This window comes from Lissotriton helveticus, chromosome 5_1 (assembly GCF_964261635.1).
Source record: "Lissotriton helveticus chromosome 5_1, aLisHel1.1, whole genome shotgun sequence".
Taxonomy (NCBI): domain Eukaryota; kingdom Metazoa; phylum Chordata; class Amphibia; order Caudata; family Salamandridae; genus Lissotriton; species Lissotriton helveticus.
In genome coordinates this window covers 1,929,605,219-1,929,627,985 of record NC_136065.1, presented here as the reverse complement: position 1 = coordinate 1,929,627,985, position 22,767 = coordinate 1,929,605,219, and the positions used below count along the sequence as shown (strand labels likewise).

At 43.4% G+C, this 22,767-nt stretch overlaps 1 protein-coding gene across 1 annotated transcript in view; it reads left to right on the top strand.

The window, feature by feature from the left end:
• CALCOCO2 (calcium binding and coiled-coil domain 2) overlaps nt 1-21,841 on the top strand; it is a 641,412-nt gene extending 619,571 nt beyond the window's left edge. The window contains exon 15 of the mRNA XM_078645541.1: nt 16,452-21,841. Within this exon, the coding sequence (XP_078501667.1) occupies nt 16,452-16,634 (183 nt within the window). The 3' untranslated portion in view covers nt 16,635-21,841. The remainder of the gene's footprint in view (nt 1-16,451) is intronic.
• Nucleotides 21,842-22,767: the final 926 nt, after the last annotated feature.

The window sequence follows — 22,767 nt, the reverse complement described above, 5'->3', positions numbered from 1 at the left end:
CAAAGTGCCATACTCAATCAACCCTTCGATAAGCAACACTTATTTGGGCCTAATGTGGACGTATCCCTTGAAAAAATGAAAAAAGATACAGACACAGCTAAATCTATGGGAGCCTTGCAGTCGCAAGCTCCCAGAAGGTTCTTTTTGTTGCTCATCCTATAGAAGCACCACTAGATGCTACTCCTCAGATAGTCCCTCTACTTCTTACAAAGCCCTTACCCAATCCTCCTACAGTAGGGGCTACCAAAGAGGGGATTACAGGGGTTACAACAGTAAAGGCAGAGGCAAAACTAACAACTCCCGCTCTGCCTCCACTCCTGCCCAATGACTTCCCTCCACTTCCCCCACCAAAATCACTCCAGTTGGGGAAAGACTATAACAATTCCTTCCTGTTTGGACCATCATCACATCAGACAGATGGGTGCGACAAATAATTCAAGCAGGTTACTGTCTTGAACTAACCTCTACCCCACCAAACATACCACCCAGACAGCGTCCAATGTCACAAGATTTCTTTTTTTTTTTTTTTTCGGAGTTTTATATAGCGCGAACTAGAACCGAACCGAACCGAATCAGTTATCAGAGCGCTTTACATAGCACCAGTCCGTTACATGAGAACACACTTTCATTTTTTAGGCACGGGGAGATTAAGTGATTTGCCCAGAATCACAGGGGGTTTTTGGCATCGTTACCGAGACTCGAACCCAGATCCCCAGGTCCGAGGTCGAGCGCCTTAGCCGTTACTGCTCAGGCAGGAGGTAATATCCCTCCTACAAAAAAGCGCAAGAGAACCAGTTCCACTGCATCAACAAAACAAGGGAGTTTACTCCCTGTACTTTCTTATCCCAAAGAAGGACGGCTCTCTAAGGCCTATTCTAGACCTCAGACCACTAAACCTGTACATACAATCAGACCACTTCCATATGGTCACACTCCAACAGGTCCCGCCTCTGTTTTTACAAAACTACTTCCTTGCCACGATAGATCTCAAGGCGCCTATTTTCACATTCCCATTCACACAGCTCACAGAAAGTATCTCAGATTTGTACTGGACGGTCAGCACTACCAATTCAAGGTACTCCCATTCGGAGACACAACAGCACCAAGAGTGTTTACCAAGTGCCTAGCAGTAGTAGAAGCACACTTAAGAAGACGGCACATCCACGTCTTCCCATATCTCGACGACTGGCTCATAAAAGCCAGCTCATACAGTCAGTGTGTACAACACACTCACACCACCATCCAATTACTCCACAACTTGGGGCTCACAATAAACCACACCAAGTCCCATCTGCAACCGTCACACGTACAACTATATCTCGGTGCCACCATAAATACCTCAACAGCGCTAGCTTATCCCTCTCCTGCCAGGATAACAAATATGCAAGCTCTTCTAACCAAATTCCAACCGCAAAACTCTCTTCCAGCTTGAGTGTTCATGCAACTCATAGGAATGATGGCCTCTTGCATATTCATAGTGCCTCTGCAAGACTACAGATGCGTCCTCTTCAAGAATGCTTAGCACCACAATGGAACCAGGCTCAAGGTCAATTAACAGACCTAGTGTCGGTAGACGGTCGAACTCACCACTCTCTGCAATGGTGGAACACCAAAAACTTTCCAAGGGCCGACCGTTCCTAGAGCCAGTTCCTCAAATAGTTATGACAGCAGACGCATCGCTCTCCAGCTGGGGAACCCACCTCCTGCAGCACACCATGCAAGGCAGGTGGACACCGCAACAAAAGTTACTCCAAATTAACCACCTGGAGTTACTAGCCATTTTTCTAGCCCTAAAAGCATTCCAAAAGCACATATTGGGCAAAGCTGTCTTAGTCCGCACAGACAACATGACAGTCATGTATTACATAAACAAACAAGGAGGGACACACTCTCTGCAACTCTCTCAGCTAGCGCAGCAGATATGGAGATGGGCTATACCTCTGAACATCTTCCTGTTAGCCCAACATGTTCCAGGAGTACAAAACACCATAGCCGATCTGTTAAGCCATCAGACGCATCAGATCCATGAGTGAGAACTTCATCCACAATTTTTTCAGATGTGGGGACAACCTCAGATAGACCTCTTCGCCACTAACAAAAACGCCAAATTCCCAAGCTTCGCCACCAGGCATCCACACCCGCTGTCCAAAGGCAATGCGATATGGTTAAACTGGTCCGGCAAATTTGCGTACCCTTTTCCACCTTTCCCACTGCTTCCATTAGTGGTGCGCAAACTTCATCAACATTCCCTCACTCTCATTCTAGTTGCTCCGACTTGGGCCAGACAACCGTGGTACACTACACTGCTGCAACTTTCTGTGGTACCGCACCAAATGCTATACCTGTCTCCACGCTTCCTAACCCAGAACCATGGAGAGATCAGACACCCAGATCCAGCTCAGCTCAACTTAGCGATCTGGCTCCTGAGGTCCTAGAGTTCTGTTATCTAAACCTTCCTCCTGACTGTATGAACTTTATTAAAGAAGCTAGACGTCCCACTACTAGGGCATGTTATGTAGCCAAGTGGAAACGTTTTGTTCTATATTGTCACAACAACAATATTAATCCCCTAGATGTGTCTATTCAACCCATCATACACCTCCAAAGATGTAACTTAGCCCTCTCGTCTATTAGACTTTATCTTGCTGCCATAGCAGCATATTTACAAAATAGACAGCATCTATCTCTTTTCAGAGTGCCTGCTGTAAAAGACTTTATGGAAGGCCTTAAAAGAATAATTCCTCCCAGAGTACAACCTTCACCGGTGTGGAATTTGAACATTGTTCTCCCACGGCTTATGGGACCTGGGACCTCCCTTCAAACCTTTACATAAATGTGAACTACAATTTTTAACATGGAAGATTGCGTTCCTAGTAGCTATTACTTCTCTACGGAGAGTTAGTGAACTACAAGCACTAACCATTCAAGAACCTTTCCTGCAAATGCATCATAATAAGGTCGTTCTCCGTACTAATCCTAAATTTCTTCCTAAAGTAATTTCTTCCTTCCACCTCAATATGTGGAACTGCCCGTTTTCTTCTTGCAGCCACAAACAGTCGCAGAAAGAGCTCTTCATACCCTAGATGAAGAGTATTGCTATACTACATTGAGAGAACACAACCCTTTCGTAAGACCAAACACATTTTTGTGTCTTTCTCACCACCACACAAGGGCAACCCTATTCAAAATCTGGGTTAGCTAGATGGATTGTCAAATGTATACAAATTTGCTACCATAAAGCTAAACATACGTTATCTGTTCCTCCTAAAGCCCACTCCACAAGGAAAATAGGGGCTTCAATGGCATTTTTAGGAAACATTCCCTTAGATGACATCTGCAAAGGAGCTACATGGTCTACACAGCACACATTCACAAAACACTATTGTGTAGATGTTCAAACTAAACAACAAGCTACTGTGGGCCAGGCTGTACTCAAAACACTATTTCCTACTACTGCAACAGATGGTCGCCGCTAAAAGTGGGTACTGCTAAACAATCTATGCCCAGTGTGTAATCTGCAGCTCATATGCCTCGAACGGAAAATGCTACTTACCAATATGCATCTGTTCTTAGCATGTAGAGCTGCAGAGTTACACACGCCTACCTTTATCTGTTCCAGTATTATCTTAATTAGATACAGCTTACATGGACATCCTTCCTTTTCTTGCAAAGTTCCATCATCTCATTAATGGCAAAAAACAATATGAGGATGGAGCCGATGCCCAAGCGCAATATGATCCAAAGGAGGAGTCACCCATCTTATGACTTCCAAAGAACTTTTCAGGACAAAAACAAGTGCAAACATCCAGGCCCAACACTAGGTGGCGATCTCTGCAGCTCTACATGCCAAGAACAAATGCATACTGGTAAGTAGCATTTTCCTTTTTAATTACCCTCTTCTCAATATGGGCCTTTGCCTGCGGCTTGAGCCCATGATTACGAGAAGGTAATTAACAGCTATTGTTGGTATTGTAGATTATGGTTTGGGTGTTTGTGCTTTATTATTTCTATGTAGCTATTTCTTTTTTTATCCATCTTTTACACCCTGTCATGTCTGCCGTAACCCAATCCTATACATAGGTCCTTGCAAAACCATTTTCCTTTCATATCCATTAGGCATTTTCAACAATCTTACATTCCACCAAGGTGTAGCAGCTTTGGCAGAACCCTATGCATTCTTCCCCTGTGAGTAGAGTAAGACTTCTGCCTGCTCTGTGTATAGCCACCAACTATATGTAATGTCATTGCATGGTACTGATTGACCGCAATGTGCAGAACCTACATTGTAGGGAAAAGAGACTCTTCAGATAACGTGCATTCATTTCTTCTGATGGTGGATTAGGGGCTGACGGGGGTGCTGAGGTTTTTGAAAGGAAGGTTTTAATTGCCTTCTCTCCCTTTGACAAAACTGTTCGAGACATGTGAGCTGTAGATCACATGCTATGCATAGGTCGCCATCTTGTGTTGGGTCCGGATGTTTTCAATTTGTTTTTCTTAGAAGTAGTCTTTCCAGTCACGAGGCCAGTGACGACTCCTTTCGGTGATAGTGCGCATGGGCATCAACTCCGTTATTAGATTGTTTTTTTCCGCCATCAGGTTCTGACGCAAATTGTGGCGCTCCGGTACGACACTGTTTCTCGGGTTTCCCCTTGGTGCACAATCCACTACCCTCAACGGTATTATTTCTCGAACATGTTTCTCATTCTCCGCCTATCGTTTTAAGTCGAAAACCTTCAATCGAAAGACTCTGTGAGGGCCGATGGACCTACCTGCGTCGGGCTCCATAGCAGTTGATGGAACGGACTCCATTTAAATTATGGCCGGGGTGTCGCGCTAAATTTCCACACACCGACTTGCACGAAGTGTGCAACCTCTATCTGTCTCCCGAACATGACGAGAAGGACTGCGACGCATGCCTATAGTTTAGATCAAAAAAGACTGTGTGACCGTCTGGATCGAAGTCACGAAATGCATCAGTAAAGCGGCTCCACAGTGGATCTTTTCGGAGAAGATTCCAATCAAGAACAGTCCAACGCTCCGGAAGCTGATGCAGAAGTGGAGGAAGAACACATCTCCGTGTCTGGAGCCAACTCCGATGTTGAAGACCAAATCATGCCAGGTCAACGTATCGTGAGCAGAGAGAATTCCTTCACCTACCACTTACTCCACAAAAACGCTCGGGCCAAGGTCGGCACTGACAAAAAATTTTGAGCACCCGAAAACTTTGCCGCCAAAATCAAAGCATGTCCCCGTACATCATCCACCCACTGATCCAAACTTGCTTATTTCACCTACAAATTCACCACCAACACCTGACCCACAGGACGAGGGAAATGGGGACGATGATCAGGGTAGCCCAGCAAACCCCGACCCATGGGAAAATTATGATAATGACAACAGTGATAATGATCCGGATCTATATCCGTCTTAACCCTCTCCACCTGATGGTAACGGATCTATATCCGTCTTAATCCTCTCCACCTGATGGTAACATAGGATACATTGAGCTTCTTAACAGGGCTGTTCATTATCACAGGTGAAATTATATAAATAAAACTTTGATTTTCTATTTAAATTCCTTAGTACCACCCAAAGAGACACTCAAGTCAAGTCAAAACAAGCTTTATTCGATTACATTTAAAATCATAAAAGCAGCAAGACAGCATAAATTTAGAAATTAATTACAGTGTAACAAATTTCATGAAGTTAAAAAAAAAACATTCAAGGGTTAAAATCTGTAACAATGTCCACTGTACGTAGATATAAAAGTTCACACCAATATAATTTATACACAGTATAAAAAGGTTAAATATAGTTAAAAAAGCAATAGCAGCGAATACAAGATAGTGAGGTCACCCTTCCAGTTGCCTCGGGGATAGCATCCTGGTCCTCGTACGCATGGCTGCGACCAGGAAGCTAGCTACCCCGAGGGTTGTCCTGGTGCTACCTAATAACTGCAAGTAAAGTAGAGCAGGGCGTACCTGGACAAAACCTGCGTCTCTTAAAATGGGTGCCAAAAACCTCATTCTACTCTCTTTATAGTGGCTACAAAACATGACGAAATGCATGAGAGTCTGCTCAGAAAAATTATCGCAACTACATGGGGTCGACTCATCAGGAATACCCCACACAGGGAAATCACCCAGGGAGTATTGGATTATATTGAACCTAAATCTAATGAGCAAATGACGATGGAATGGTCTGCTCACGATTTTTAGATACGGTTCAATTTGGGGCGTAGTCAGAAGGAGGAAGTTGGCTCTAGCTCTAGGTTTAGTTAGATCTTTCTCCTCCCGTGTTTGGGTTGCCCTCCTCATAAAGTTTTCTTTAATCCATTTCAGGTCTTCCCTAAGTATAGTGTTTGGGTGACTAAAAAGGTCAGGCCTGCCAAGTCTGCCCATCTCCCCCTTTACGTATTCCAGCCACGGAATCTTTGAGGCATTATCCAAGGACATGCAGTCCCTAAGAATAGTATGGTTTAGTGTAATGTCCTTGTTCAGCCAGATTTTGGTCCAACATATTAGGGGCGCTAGTTGGAGCAAGTCAGTGATATATCCCAACCCTAACTCAGTATGTATCGATAGGACTGGTGTAGATTGTCGAATACCCAATAAAGACCTAAGAAAGTGATTTTCTACTGTCTGTAGTTTACCACAGTGAGAGTAACCCCACAGTGGGGCTCCATAGGAGGCTATAGATAAGCATTTGGTTTTGTAAACCTTCAATAATGCCTCCATCGGTCGAGACCCAAGACGCTTAGCGAAACTCAAAAGTGCGGAGGTGGATCTAATGACAGCTAGAGATTTCGCATCCACCTGTGGGGTCCACGAGCCCTTCTCTTCAAATATCACACCCAGGTAGGTAAACACTTGTACCCTCGAAATCCCCTCTTCGCAGCAGCTAAAAGATTTCAACTTTTTTGGCCTAGGTCGCTTCCCTACCAGCATGATATGTGATTTTTTGTTATTGACCAAAAGGTCTAACGAAGTCATGAAGTGGCCAAATGCGTCGAGAAGCCTCTGTAACCCCACCCCTGTACGGGCTAAGAGCACCGCATCGTTCGCGTAGAGGAGTACGGGTACTGAGGACCCCCCCACGTAGGGGATATCAGGTGTGGACCCCTCCAAGGCTTTATCTAGGGAGTTAATATAAAGTGTGAACAGAAGTGGGGCTAAAATACAGCCCTGCCTCACACCTCTTCTAGAACTAAAAGGTCTGGTGGTACTGCCTTCACGATTAGTTCTAATGGTGGCTGATAAGTCTGCATGAAGTGCGGCCAGGAAGTCTACCAGAGGGGGATCAATCCCAATGCCAGCCAATATGGCCCATAACTTGGCCCTATTGACCAGGTCGAAGGCCGAGGAGAGGTCCATAAAGGCCAGATATAAATGGCCCTCCTTTGTCATAGTGTATTTACTGACCAGCATGTGGAGGTTCAAACACTGCTCTATTGTACCTCGTTTCTCTCTGAAACCATATTGTAGGTCAGAGAGCACACCCTTCTCCTTAATGATATCGCCTAGTCTGTGTAAAATGACTCTGCCAAGAATCTTTACGGCAGAATCGATTAGCGAGATCGGCCTATAACAGGCCGGATCGGATCTGGAGCCCTTCTTAAATATAGGGATAATGGTTGAGGTGGACCAGGTTTTTGGAAATCCCTCATTAACAGTTGAATTAAAAACATTGGTAAGAATTTTGGCCCATAATGGTGACTGGGAGCTGTATAGGTCTGCAGGGACACCGTCTGGTCCCGGGGCCTTATGTTTGGTCATTTCATCGATTGCCCTGGTAACCTCAGATTCAGAAAAGGACAGAGGAGATGCTTCAGTCAAAGGCTGTTGAGGACGGAGTGTAGCTGGCCCATCTTCGCTATTATATATTTTACTAAAATGATTCACCCAGGCATCCTCGGGAATCACACAGTCCAGAACGGTGTTATTTAAGATGGCAAAGTAAGGGTGATTTAAAATCATCCAGAATTGGGAACTGTCTCTCAGTACACTAACTGTTGTTAAGCTGTCCCAGGCCTCACTTTTTATTGTTTTTTTACGTGTCTCAGTAGCCTGCCTATATTCTTTTCTAAGCCAGCCCACCAACTCCCTATCTCTTGGCTGCTGTTTAAGAGCCTGAAGGAGAACATTATGTTTTTAGAGCACTCCCTGTCAAACCATCTAGGGCTAGATGAATCCGCTCGTTTCTTTATGGTCGTCAGGTCATGGTTAATTTGTGTACATATAGAGGTGAAAGAACTAATGATGGCGGTGCCTTCAGATGTGCTGCCCATGCAAATTGTGATGTCAGCTTGTCTGTTCTGTAGAAGGTTGTCCATAAAGCTGTCCGGGACGACCTTTGCCCAATTTAATCTGCGGCCCTGCTCCCTAGGGACGAGGGTATCACCACGGTTCCCCAGACGCTCAACCTGGGTGACAATGTTGCTACCCATGTCCAGGGTCAAGACTACAGGATTATGGTCACTGAAAGGGGAAGTACACACTTCATAGGATACCACCATATCGATTAGCCCGGGAGTAATGAAAATGTAATCGATAATCGTACTGGCATCCCTGCCTACAAAAGTCGGTGCCCTCTCATCTCCCCATGACCCTTCAGCCTCATATAAATTTAGTTTTGCGAGTAGATCTTCCAAGTCCGCCCCCTGTGCAGTGTGCTCAAAGTGAGTACTGACAGCTCCCGGGGGGGCCAGTACCTCTTTGTCCAAACAACCCCAGCCACATGGGTGGACGTTAAAATCTCCCATTAACAGGATATTGAATGAAGCATGTTGCTTTGACTTATATGAAGATAGAAATATTGACTTCAAGTGTGAACAGTTTCTATCCCTTTTAGGGGCATTGTAATGATTAACTATCAGAGTTAGCCGAGAATTTGGCCTGGCCCACTCGATGCATAAGATGTTATCAGAGGTACAATCAATCTTACTAGTGACACCCGCCAATTTTAAAGAGAAAAGTATGTGCAGCCCTCATTTGTGCCTGCCACCCTCCCCGGGGGGTTGCCTTGACTGAAAAACTCCGGAACCCGTCCAAGAAAAAGTTATCACTGGCATCCCATGTTTCCTGGAAGCCCAAAATCTCGTATTGGGACACAAAGTTTAACCATCTAGCGTCTGTGGCTTTCTTCCCTAGCCCTGCGATGTTCCAGCTTACCACTGGTATGTGGCGATACCTATGTGCAGGGATGACCTCCGTGATAGAGGGCATGGTGGATGGTTGTCAATCATTGGAATCTAGGGGAGAGTCAGTAGAAAGGGGGGAGAACCTATTACTGAGTAAGATTCCTGTCCCCTGACTACCAATATAATGTTCTTGGGTGGGTGGAGCTACTACGGGATTTGGTCTCACCCGCAGTAGAGCCTGGTGGGTTTGGTAGGATATATGTGGCGGAGCCCCTATCCCTCCTGCTTTTCCTATCAGGTGTGGGATAGGCGGGTGGGGTGATCTTGGCTGAGGGTGTGTGGGAGGGGGGTAAAAATACCCTAGTGGGAGTGGTCTAATACCAGCACCAACTAGATCAGAACCATCCCAGAGAAGAGTATCTGCCATATTACATCTGTTAAAGTTAACAATTACACAGTCTCCGGGAATGCATTTGACCTTCCTTCCCACCCAATCCACCCTTCGAGCAGCTATAATGTGTTTGCCCACATCCACACTCCCACTACTGAACTGTGAACACCAATTTCTAGTTCTATTTAGCAGCTCGGACTCAGATTCACTCTGGTGTGGTTTAAGGCACGGGATCCCGGTCAAAATAACGACTAAACGGGCAGCATCCGGTGGAAGGTCCACTGCCCGGGTCAGTCTTTTACGAGGATCGTTGGGTTGGTGCCCCTGTGCTATTGGGGTCGCTATTGGGGTCGCTGCCACACTTGGTGCCCCAGCACCATCAGCCTTTTGTGCCCCTCGCAAAGATGCAATCCTATCATCACATGCTATGACCATAGGGGCACAGTTAGTGCTATGCGATTGCATATGCGAGCTGACTGGCTCATTAGTTGTCATAGAGACCCTCCCTTGTTGCTCAGATGTCAAGTTACTTTTAGAGTGCGTCTCACTGTGTGCATTGCGCTCATATAAATATTTATCAATCTTGTCGCATTTACTCATAATGTTATTCACACATGATTTCAGAGTGTCCACAATGTCTTTCGCTATGTTTACCAACAATGGTTCCAACCGCTATTCGAATAAGCCCTCGATCATTACGGCCAGGTTGGCTCGAACATCCTCGGGAATCAATTTGTCCGCACTGCCTGAGTCACCCTTACGAATTGTCTTGCCTCGTTTGCTTTTAGCTTTAGGAGGTATGTTATTAGCCAGTTCAGGATATACAATTTCACTACTTGATTGAGGAGGTGAGGTGGTAATCCTGGGTGCGGGAGGAATAGTAGGAGCCCTAACAACATTGGGTTCCAGTGGAATTTGAGAAGCAGACTCGGGGACAACTAGGTCGATTAGGTCCCCGGGCTCTAGAGTGGGCTGGCCGAGTCACAGATCTTTTTCCGCATTTGCAATTTCGTCATTAAGAGCCCCCACAGCAGATGTCAGGTAAGATATGAAAGTCTCTGATTTCCTAGGGACCTTGGCCTTCTTACCTTCTCCACCGTTCACAGTCAGCTTGCGTTTCCCCATTGCGAGGAGCAGGGTATGTGGCCCTGCCCTGCCTCCTCCTAACAACGACTGCCAAAGACTGTCCCGCCCTTGTCCCGGGCTTCTCCCGGTCGCGACTCGCGGGGCGAGAGGGAGGTCAGTGTTTTTCTATCGCCTCCAGGCGCGTCACGGGCGCGCCGCCCCTGAGGCTGCTGGGGGCTGTAGTTCGGGGAGTCTCCCGGCGCGCCCCGCCTGCCAAGCAAAGTACCGCCGTTCACCTCACGGCACCGCCCGCTGGCGTCCCAGGCAAGTTTTCCGCTCCTGATGTTCCCCCTCAGCTGGAGACTGTTCCTCACATGTTTACAACCTCCGAACCGCCAGTTGTACCCACATATACCGGGTCAGGGGTGCACAGAAGAGCCATCAACTTTGGCGCCGAAATCAAAGCATGTCCCCGTACATCATCCACCCACTGATCCAAACTTGCTTATTTCACCTACAAATTCACCACCAACACCTGACCCACAGGACGAGGGAAATGGGGACGATGATCAGGGTAGCCCAGCAAACCCTGACCCATGGGAAAATTATGATAATGACAACAGTGATAATGATCCGGATCTATATCCGTCTTAACCCTCTCCACCTGATGGTAACGGATCTATATCCGTCTTAATCCTCTCCACCTGATGGTAACATAGGATACATTGAGCTTCTTAACAGGGCTGTTCATTATCACAGGTGAAATTATATAAATAAAACTTTGATTTTCTATTTAAATTCCTTAGTACCACCCAAAGAGACACTCATACCTTACCTATGTTAAAGAGAATGCTTAAACATGCAGACAAGATTTTTAAAGACCCTGCAAAGCAAGAATTATCACACTTAGAGTAGATAAAAAGTACAAACCTGCACCAATTGACCCTGTCTACCTCAAAGGTCAAGTGCCTTTAGACTCTCTTGTAGTTTCCAATGCACGCAAGAGAGCTAACTCAGACCACAGGTTAGACCCCGTCCTCCTGATAAGGAGTCCAAGTTAGTTGACGCTTCAGGAAAACAAGTGGCATCGCAGGCAACCAATCATTGGCGCATTGCTAATACTCGAGCCTTATTATCTTGTTACGATCAGGCTCAATATGATGAGTTAGAGAAGCTCATGCTATTTTTTTCTGATGAGCACAAATCTAAGGCTAATGATCATATTGAGGAGAGTAAGCTCATCACTAATACGGCATTAGATGTGCCTTAGATGCAGCAGACACAGTGGCCCGAGCAGTAAAACCAGTATATTACTACTCAGATAAGCTTGGTTAAGAGTTTCAGGTTTCAAACCTGAGGTGCAAGCCTCCATTCTTAACTAACCATTCGATAAAGAACACCTCTTTGGTCCAGCATTTGACACCTCGCTGGAAAAGATGAAAAAAGGCACTGAGGTCGCTAAGTCCATGGGAGCTTTGCAATCCCCTTCAGGTGAGAGGTTCCTTTTGTTGCTCCTATTATAGGGCAGGCTCCCTTGCCCCATAAGAATATATCAACAGAAAATCCATCCTCTTCTTACAAGGGCAACAGTCACTCGCCCTCCTCAAGAGGCTATTTCAGAGGTGGATTTTAGAGGAAACCACGGAAAAGGAAGAGGTATAGGCAACTCAATACGCACTTCCCCCGCAAATACCAAACAGTATCTTTTTAGCACTATCCCCCAGACCATTCCACTCCTGTTGGGGGATGTCTTACTCAATTTCTCCCAGTCTGGAGTACCATCACATCAGACAAATGGGTATTACACATTATCCAATCTGGTTATTGCCTGGAGCTTACCAACAACCCTCCAAACATTCCACCAAGAGCACGCAAACTGTCTCAAGAACACCTTCACCTGTTAAACAAGAGGTTCAATCTCTTCTTGAGCCTGTCCCATTAAAATATCAAGGGAAAGGAATCTATTCCCTTTACTTCTTGATTCCCAAAAAGGACGAATCACTCAGGCCTATTTTGGACCTCAGAGACTTAAACCTCTACATTCATTCCGACCACTTCCACATGGTCACTCTACAAGTACTTCCATTGCTACAAAAGGGTGAATTTATATCCACTTTGGACTTGAAAGAAGCCTAATTCCACATCCCCATCCCCATCCATCCCGCTGATCGCAAATATCTAAGGTTTGTAGTGGCGGGTCCTCACTACCAGTTCAAGGTGCTTCCCTTCGGAGTCACCACTGCTCCCAGAGTTTTTACCAAATGTCTGGCAGTAGTCGCAGCTCTTCTCAAGAGACAAAAAATACATGTCTTCCTGTATCTGGACGACTGGCTCATCGAAGCCAACTCACAATAAAAATGCCTCCAGCACACACAGACTACGCTACAACTGTAACATAGTCTGGGCTTCACAGTCAATCTGGCGAAATCACATCTGCAGCCCTCTATGTCTCAGACATACTTGGGAGCCAATGTAGATACCCAAAAAGCACTATCATTTCCAACTGCAACCAGAATACACAATATTCAAAGCCTATTCTCCCAATTTGAACTATTCGAACAGCAGACGTATCGCTAACCGGTTGGGAAGCACATCTCCAGACTTTAACTGTTCAAGGACTGTGGAGTCTGGAACAGGAGCAGCTGCATATCAATCACCTGGAATTGCTTGCAATTTTCCTAGCACTGAAAGCTTTCCAGACCCACCTCAAAAGCAAAGCTGTCTTGATTCGTACAGACAACATGACAGCAATGTATTATGTACAACAACAGGGGAGGGGGTCACACTCTCTCCAACTGTCACATCTTGCACAGACGATTTGGAGTTGGGCCATTCCTCGAAAGCTCTATCTCATGGCAGAACACCTACCAGGAGAAAGCAAACAAATAGCAGACCTGCTCAGCAGGCAAAAGCAACAGATCCACGAATGGGAACTTCATCCTCAAGTTCTCCTTCCATTTTTCCAGATATGGGGGTTTCCAGAAATAGATCAGTTTGCGACCCACCTCAATGCAAAATGCCCAAGCTTTGCCGGCAGGTATCCACATCTACAATCCAAAGGCAATGCCCTATGAATGAACTGGTCAGGGAGGTTTCCTTACGCTTTTCCGCCTCTCCCACTCCTTCCGTTAGTGGTTCGGAGGCTCAGACAAGCATCCCTGACTCTGATCGTGGTTGCTCCTACTTGGGCTCGGCAGCCATGATTCACAACCCTGCTAGAACTGTCCTTAGTACCACATCAAAAGTTACACCTCGCGACGAATCTCCTCACTCAGAACCATGGAGACATATGGCATCCAAATCCAAAGGAGCTCAATCTTGCAATCTGGCTCCTAAAGTCATAGAGTTTGGTTATCTAAACCTCCAACCAGACTGTATGAATATCATTAAAGAGGCTAGAAGGCCTATCACTAGGGCTTGCTATGCAGCCAAATGGAAGCAATTTGTAATATACTGCAATAACAACCACATTAACCCACTTGATGCTTCAGTACAAAACATCATATGTTACTTACTCCATTTACAACGCTCAAATTTGGCATACACAAGTATAAGGTTACATCTAGCTGCCATTGCTGCATATCTGCAGAACAGGCAGCATCTTTCTCTTTTCAGAATCCCCGTGATTAAAGCATTCATGGAAGGACTAAAAATTGTGATTCCACCAAGACTCCCACCAGCACCGACGTGGAATCTAAATATTGTCCTTATCAGGTTAATGGTTCCACCATTTGAACCTTTGCACACATGTGAGCTGCAATTTCTCACATGGAAAGTTGCTTTCCAAGTAGCCATTACATCGCTGAGGAGAGTTGGTGAGATACAGGCATTTTCAATAAAAAAAAAATTCCGCTTACAATTGACTAAGTGGTTCTTCGTACCAACCCAAAATTTCTACTGGAAGTAGTTTCTGCCTTTCATTTAATCCAATCTTTAGAGTTGCCCGTATTCTTCCCACAACCAGATTCGGTGGCAAAAAGAGCTCTTCACACATTAGATGTTAAAAGAGCATTACATTACTATATTGAAAGGACAAAACCATTTAGTAAAACCAGGCAACAAATAGCAGTGCAATTTCAAAGTCTGGCATTGCAAGATGGATAGTAAAATGTATCCAAATTTGTTATGCTAAAGCAAAAAGAACTTTACCTACATCCCCTAGAGCTCCTACCACACGCAAATTGGGGTCTACTATGGCTTTTTTTGACAACATTCCCAGTGCAGATATCTGTAAAACTGCAACATGGTGTACTCCACACACATTTACTAAACACTGCTGTATAGATGTGCTAGCCAGAAAACAGGCTAATGTAGGCCAAGCAGTACTCAAAACATTATTTCAGACAACTGCAACAGCTACAGGGTAACCACTGCTTTGGGAGCAACTGCTGTATAGTCTATGCATAGCATGTGATCTACAGCTCACATGCCTCAAACGGAAAATGTTACTTACCAGTAGCATTTGTTCTTGGCATGTAGAGCTGTAGAGTCACATGCACCCACCCGCCTCCCCAGGTACTGTACCTGTTGCAGTTACAATTTTTCAATTCTATACTTATTACATACATACGCATGGTCATCTCTTTATACACCACTAACTCCATTCTCAGCCTACGCCGGCAAACAGTCTAACAATGGAGTTGATGCCCATGCGCACTATCACCGAAAGGAGGAGTCACCGGCCTTGTGACTGGAAAGACTTCTTCAAAGACAAACAAACTGCAAACATCCGGACCCAACACAAGATGGCGATCTATGCATAACATGTGATAAATTTTCCTTGCTGGAGGTGATAAAGCAGCTCCACAATTCTCCAACATATTCATAGACATCATGCCCTAGATACAATAATTGATTAGGTGCACGTGCTATTAGGGAGTGAATAGGCTGCAGTAGCATCTCTTTACAGCTATGCCACACCTCCCCAAACACTGCCTCTGGCCGGTCCATTAGAACCACCCTCATCATCCATGCTGGCACAACTTTGTGAATCAAACTTGTGCTATGGAGGATCCTATCAAGTGTCTGCCGGCAACATCAGTAAAACAAAGGTACATTGGCAGATGAAGTCCAGAATTAGGGTTTACTGCACTTATGGGTGGTGGATAATATACATGTGCATTTATAAAAGGGTGAATAATTGTGCTGCAGGATTTTGGATTTTGAGGCGCCCTTGAATGTAAAGTATGAGACCCTAGAGACCAGCACTGTAGAGTCTGCTGATGCTTAACAAACCTCTTTCCTCCGGTATGCTCTGTGGTGAAATTGCTAGGAATATGAGTTTTTTTTTTTTTTTTAAATGTAAAACAAAATGCTTATTAAAAAGGGCACTGTGTCAGTAGGAATCTTATCTTTCTCCATGACTCAAAGACAGTTGTCCCAAGGCAGGTCTGTAGACAGTGGCAGCAACTTGCCTGGGAATTTCTGGGATCAGAGATTGGGGAAGAACCTCAAACTCCTGCAGCCTGATGTTCCAACCCTTTTGGCAGACATATGGCTGCATGGATTTGGTGAATTTATTTGTATGTTACCTCTAGCAAATTCGAAAAGTTGTGTACTTAAAGAAGTACTTAATGCCCTTAATTCACTCCACAATGTAGGTGCATTTAAAACTTTGCTCAGCACAGCATCCTCTAAAGTGAAGAACTATGCTGGAATGTATCACAAGTAGTTATTCATGCTATAAATGTATAATTAATTTGAAAACTAAGCTTGAAGCACCTGTTCCCTCTGTTTTACCCAGTCTCCAAATCTGCACATTTTTAAAGTTAGTAAAATAATCCATCAGTTAGTCTGCTTCTTGTTCTTATTCCCTGTGAAAGTAAACTAAAAAACGACTTTGTTTTTGTGTTTTAGGACACTGTGTCATGTCCATTATGTGACGAGAAGGTCTTCGAATACAGGTTGGCAGTGCACATGCACACAAAACACACCCTGAAGTGCCCAACTTGTCATGCATCGTACAGTGTGCTGGAGCGCCAGGTGTATGAAGACCATCTCTTCTGTCATACTGTAGAGGAAGTGGAGGATGGATATTAACTTAGATTTTGTTGCACGCGAACAACCTGCATTTCATTTCCATCATCTGCCTCCATTATGCTGGGATTCTGGCTGTGGACATGTCAGTGTGTTCACTCTATGTACCCGGTCTTTTCTAGTGTCTCTATCAGCTTCCTGAGCCCATCTCTCTGCTGCCTTGTCACATACTCTTTTCCATCAGAATGCACCATCTCTATGCTTGACTGCAGGGTATCACTCTTTAGTTTAAGTGAGTGAAAAGGAATGTACTTCCGGTCCAAGAGAGCTCATTTGTTTCTAGGACCGCTCACTATATTAAGGCATTAGAACCTGCTCCAGCCTCCTGAACAAATCTCAGCCCTGTTCGAGCATCTTGCATGCGGAGGTTGTTTCAATGTAATTCCTATTTAATACAAATTAGTAAATAGATTCATTGCATTCGGTTCGTTGACGGATTGTTTTGGCCACCAAATTATTTAGCAGTAGATCTTTCAACCCGATTTGTGATTAACTGCTCTGTAAACAGATTTTGGGTGCATGATGTACAATACTGTTTTTTTTGGGGTGGCGGGAGGTTGTTGTATTTTAAACAGACCATTCAGTTTATGGCTTTTAGGTGCAATCTTTAGAGTGCCTGGACTGTTTTCTAACATGTTCTGCAATGGCTGGAGAAGTATGAGAGAATTCCAGAGAAGAATTTGGTAAAAGAAACACTGGCTGCCAGAGATTGTGGTACGAAAAGCGCATGGTCGAAAACATTTGCATTATCCACAGATGCTGACTGCAGATCTCTGTAGATCCTGCCCATTGTTTTGGAAGCAGTAGTTTGCAGTGTATTACAGCCTCACATGGCAGGAAGAAATGAAACTCAAACTCGAGATCCATCAACCCACAACATCTCAGAACCATAAAAACCTTGAGTAAAGGGCATTGGCATTGTCAACTTGAAGCCAGGGGGTGTTTTAAGAATTAATAATCTGTCCCTGCTCCTCATGATGGGCATTGCTGAGTTAGGACAGTTGACTCACTGTCTTCCATGGGGCAAGATAATCCACCCTAACCATGTGGAGTTCAATGCCCTGATTCAAAACATTTCAATATAAATTGTCCTTGGTAGTGTTTGGATCAAGGGATTAACTGGCATTTTGGGCAGCGTGAGGAAACTAAGCATTCCTTAACATAGAAGTTGAATTTACAGTGAATCACCCCAAACCCACTCTGGTGAAGACTGGACCTCATAGGTAGGGCAGCTGATATGTAACTACAGACACCTAATTACAGCTAACTAATTTGTCAGTTATTGCTGCTTTTACACTGCAGTGAAAGCTACTGTGAAGACACTTGAAAAACATATTGCAGAAAACACACTGAAACAAAACAATTGTGACACTGAACTTAACCGTGAGGAAAGAGCTAGTAAAACTGCCAAGCAGCACAAGAGTCTCAAAAGCAATCAGAAACACCTTTACAAAAAACTATTAGCAAGATTAAAACAAAGAACAAAGGCTCTCGGGAAAGCTGCAACCAATCATATGCCGTTAAGAGTCCATGTGTGTGGGAAGCATGTTGGTGATTGGACAATTTGTAACCACAAGAGTTGTGAAGTTGTCCTAAGCAGCACAAAGGGAAGGAAGAAAAAAGAACAATTTGTTTTGTTACTCAGACTTGGAATTGCTATCAATAACAGTCTGGAAAACTAAGGAATGCAGACCACCTAGCTACATGGACATCTTGCATAGCAAGGCAATTGCCATGCCATAATGAGCACCAGCAAAGGAAACCACAGTGGGCAAAGATTTCAACTGGCAGAGAAAATGAGAACCAGGAATTTATAGATCCCTACTGCATCAGAATCCTAGGTTGGTGGATCCTGAAGTATTAGTTATTCATTCCTAACTCAACAGGTTGGACGGTAAAGAAGTGTCAATCTACAGATCATTTAGACAATGCCAGATGGAGGGATGTTAGAGGTAGGTCTATGCCACATGCACAGAGAGCACTCCCAGCCTGACCTTTGCAGAGTTATTTTGGACCGGATTCCTGTGTGGTTCTTAGCCATGTGATCATACTTCCAAAATTAATTCTGTCAAACCATTAATGTTCCAAAAGGTATCATGTGAGGCTTTAATAGCTGCTTTAACCTTTTTCCGACTGACCCCATCCTTCCAGATACTTGATAACCACTATAGACCCTGCTTTGCAGCTTCAGGTTTATGAAATGAGCAGTGTGGGCCATGAACTCCAGGTACAGTTTTAAAACTAGGCGTATTTACTCCTTACTTTTAAATGTTGAATTGTGAGTAGAAAGTAAGTCTAGTAGGAGTATGGATAAGCAGATAGACCTTTTTAAAGGTTCAGTTTTAATTTGTGGACATTTTATCAGTGTATTCCATAGATGGAAACTCCTGTTAATGAAAATGTGTTTTATACACCTCTAAGTTTCTGTCTGAAACAGGAACAAAGAGATACCTTTGAGCGTCAGTCCACTACTGGTGCTACCGATCTACACTTATTAAGGAATAGGAAGAAAAACAGGGCAATATTCGGTACTTGCTATGGGTCTCGTGTTCCTGTTGGGCCTTGCTGTGTTATTTCACAAAGTTTTTACTGACCTGCAAATACATCTTAAGGAAAATAGTATTGTAATCCTGATGATTTGATAAATTATTCCTATGCTGAACAGGTGCTTTGAGAGTAGAAAATCCAACAAAACCATGTACAGCACACCCGTTAGATGGACCATTTGTGGCACGTTTCTTTTATTATTTTTGGCGGTTAGGATTGTGCATGAGCCCGAGGTGGTCAGCCCTGCTCAATTGCTGGTAAATGTTTTTAAACTTTATTTTTTTCTTAAAAATGGAGCACCCACTTTCACATGAGGGTTCCTGCTATCTTAGCAGCAGTCCACACAGATGTCTCCTGTTTTCACCCTGTGACCCAGGAGAGGAGGCCAGAACGGATAAGCAAGGACCATGTGCCATCATATTACTTGCCAGAATAGATTTCAGGCGAATGTGGAGGCTGCGGGAAGCTTGCTTTGTTTTTGTTGTTGTTCTGCTCTCCAAGCTGTACATGTTGCTAGTGCTGAAAAAAACCAATATTGCAGTCTATACTGAGCCTGTTCTTTGTATGTTAGGTAAGCTTCTGCTTCCTGAGATTTTTCTTTTTTGTGTACCCATTCTCTCTTGTTGCTTCTACTGCACCCGATATGTGTAAGTCTGTGAATCTTGCACGCCTGCTGCCTACGCAGAGAGTGCAGGTGGGTTACATTTTACAAACAATCCTTGTGTCTCAAAGTGCATAATGTACATGGTTTATAGCTATCCACAAAGGAGTTAGGGTGTACTAATTCTCAGGTTAAAAAAGCTCTATCCTTTATTTGGTCTATTTAAACATGGATTTAAAACACTTCTATATCTCAAAAAATATGTGTAGAGGGTTTCCTGCTTGAGGTTAATTGTGTCGTCACACTGTCATGCAGTAAGACCTGTGTTCCCAGGGTGTGAAGCTGCCCCTTCAACTGCTACCTCACTAAATTGTGTTGGCTCTTACCAGTTGCTATATATCACAACTAAACCGCAACCAAATGTCCAAAACTATGCAACAGACATCATCTTTGGCTCGCTTTGGTCCAGTCACGGCGCCTTGCCACCTAAGTCTGGGCCCTGGTGCCCAAGTAATGAGAAATACAATAAAAAACTCTTACGGTCTCCAAAAATCACTGTACAGATGCAATGCTAGTCACATATGAAGACCACATCTTCTCCAGTTAAACTGAGACATGTTATAGGCATGCCACCAATCATAATCAATCCACCAACTTTAGAACAGGCTTGGAGGAAGTTGCTGCCATGTGCAAGTTTTCAACTCTTGAACTACTTCTTTTGTGTCCTAATACATGATTCGGCCTGCAGAAATTTGTGAAGAGGGCTCTAAAGACTGTCATGTACACTTTTCTCTTGGTTACTCCTGCTGCTTTTGTGTTGGAGGCAGTCGTAAAACCACACAAATACTGTACAAGAGCAAAAACCCATTCATGAATGAGAGGGCAAAGTTGAAAATGATGTGCGGAAATATAATATACAATTCAGAATATCTCTGTCTGTATCTACAGATAGAAGCTTTGTAACTCCAACGTAGATGAAACACACACACTGCAAACAATGGTATAGTACACATGTACTTAGGGTATGTAAAACGGTTGAAAGGAATGTTTTAAAATTGAGTAGGGCACCACACTGTACTATAACGCATAAAGTACCCTACTCTAAGACATAATTGGGATATTGTAGGCCACTTTGGAGTTCCTTGACCTTATCCAGGAACTTAGCTTATGTTCTTCATTTTTTGTAGGGTAACGGAACTCTGCTAATTTGCAGTATGCTTATTATGTAAAGATAGAGGTTCTTTATACTATAGTTGCAAGCATCTGTGACAAAGAATTATTCATACCTTGTTTATTTCTGTAACAGTAAGTGAAGGTATTTAATAACAATTATGGATCTATATACTGGGGTGAAATTAAATAAGAACGATGTAGTCCTTCTGTTTACGGAGGATATGATCAAAGAAGAAATATAAACCTCTGTTGATTCTTTATAGGCATGGAATAAAATAAAATTATAAAAAACATAAAAGTTATATTTTGGGGTTGAGGTTTAAGACTCATGATATAAACCATGTTTATTTCTCTTTACCAGATTAATGAAAAATTATATAAGCCTTTAAAACCGTATAAAGTGTGAGCTTAAAAGCAACTGTATATCCTAACTTTATCTATGCACTGCGGTATGCTGAACAAATGTTAGCCTTTTCTCGATCCAACAATAACAGAGAAATGGCCACGTAAGCGAAATCACTTGCTCTTCCCTAAATGTAGAGTCATATGATCGGTTAGGCATGTTTTTTTCTCCGTGGAAATCTTTTCCTTGTTTTCTGCAATTAAATCACAATGTATTTAACTGCAACTAAAAAGTCTGTCTTTAAATGCCTGGAAACTGTGCATCTATCATCATACTCATAATTAAGCCATTTCAGAAAGTACGGTACACTGATTTTAAAATATTTTTCAGTTTATTAATGTAGAAAGGTAAAAAGGAACCTAAATTGCATGCAAAGCACCTTTTTGTCCGAATGACCAATGGTAACATTTTATAAAAATGAGTCTTGGAAACCAATATCTTACTGTATTTTTCTAGCTAACACAATTAAATATATTTATCCCTAAATTATGTCTAGGACTTCATTTATTTGTAAATTTGTTGAATCTTAATTCATTTTGTCACACACAAACACACAAATTTGCTCTTTTTTCATCTTTGTCAACATCACAATTGACTTGCATGAAAATGTCATCTTGAAACATTTTGATTTGTAAAAAGCATTGAATGGATGACACCAAGTTATATCATTTCGATTTTTAATGGTCATAACATAAATTGACCATGAGAACCAGTTTCCTTTGCTGTTTTTTTGACTGATAGCTCTGCCAGTACCCTTGGGCTTGGAAAACAATCTCTCTTTAATTATGTACTGGGATCACAAAAAGAGGTGCTGCTGTGCTAGATATGGGACCAAAACAGAAAAAAAATCAGTTGCCTTCTATTTGACACAAGTGAGTTAGATCAACTATAGTGGTTTGCATACCAACTACATTGGTTTATGTATGAAACATATCGGATGTACATTGCGCATTTGGTTTTCACCCATGTTACCTCGGTTGCATGCATTTTAACGGTTTGAATACCGTAATATTGGTTGTTGATTGTATATGTGAGATAATGATTAGTTGATTAAGAGAACTTTATTAAGTGCAATTACACTAAGAGTGCCTCTTAGCACTAGCTTAGATTGCTGGGACAAGCAAAGCTGTAACTATGCCAGAATTTAGAGAATAGTGCAGTTTTAAATCTTCCCTGAAGTTCAGATAACCAGAGATCAATATATTAATTGTGAGTGAATTCCATAGAGCAGGGGGCAGAATAAGACACATTGTTCCTTATAAGAAAGCGTATGTTTTTTTGGGTGTGTGATTTAAAAGGCAGATTGATTTGCGTTCTCAGCATACAGTACAAATGCAGATGTGCTGATTGTACTATGATATTTATTGCCATTGTTGGGTGTGGGGATGAGCCATGACTCTCAACGGGTGGAG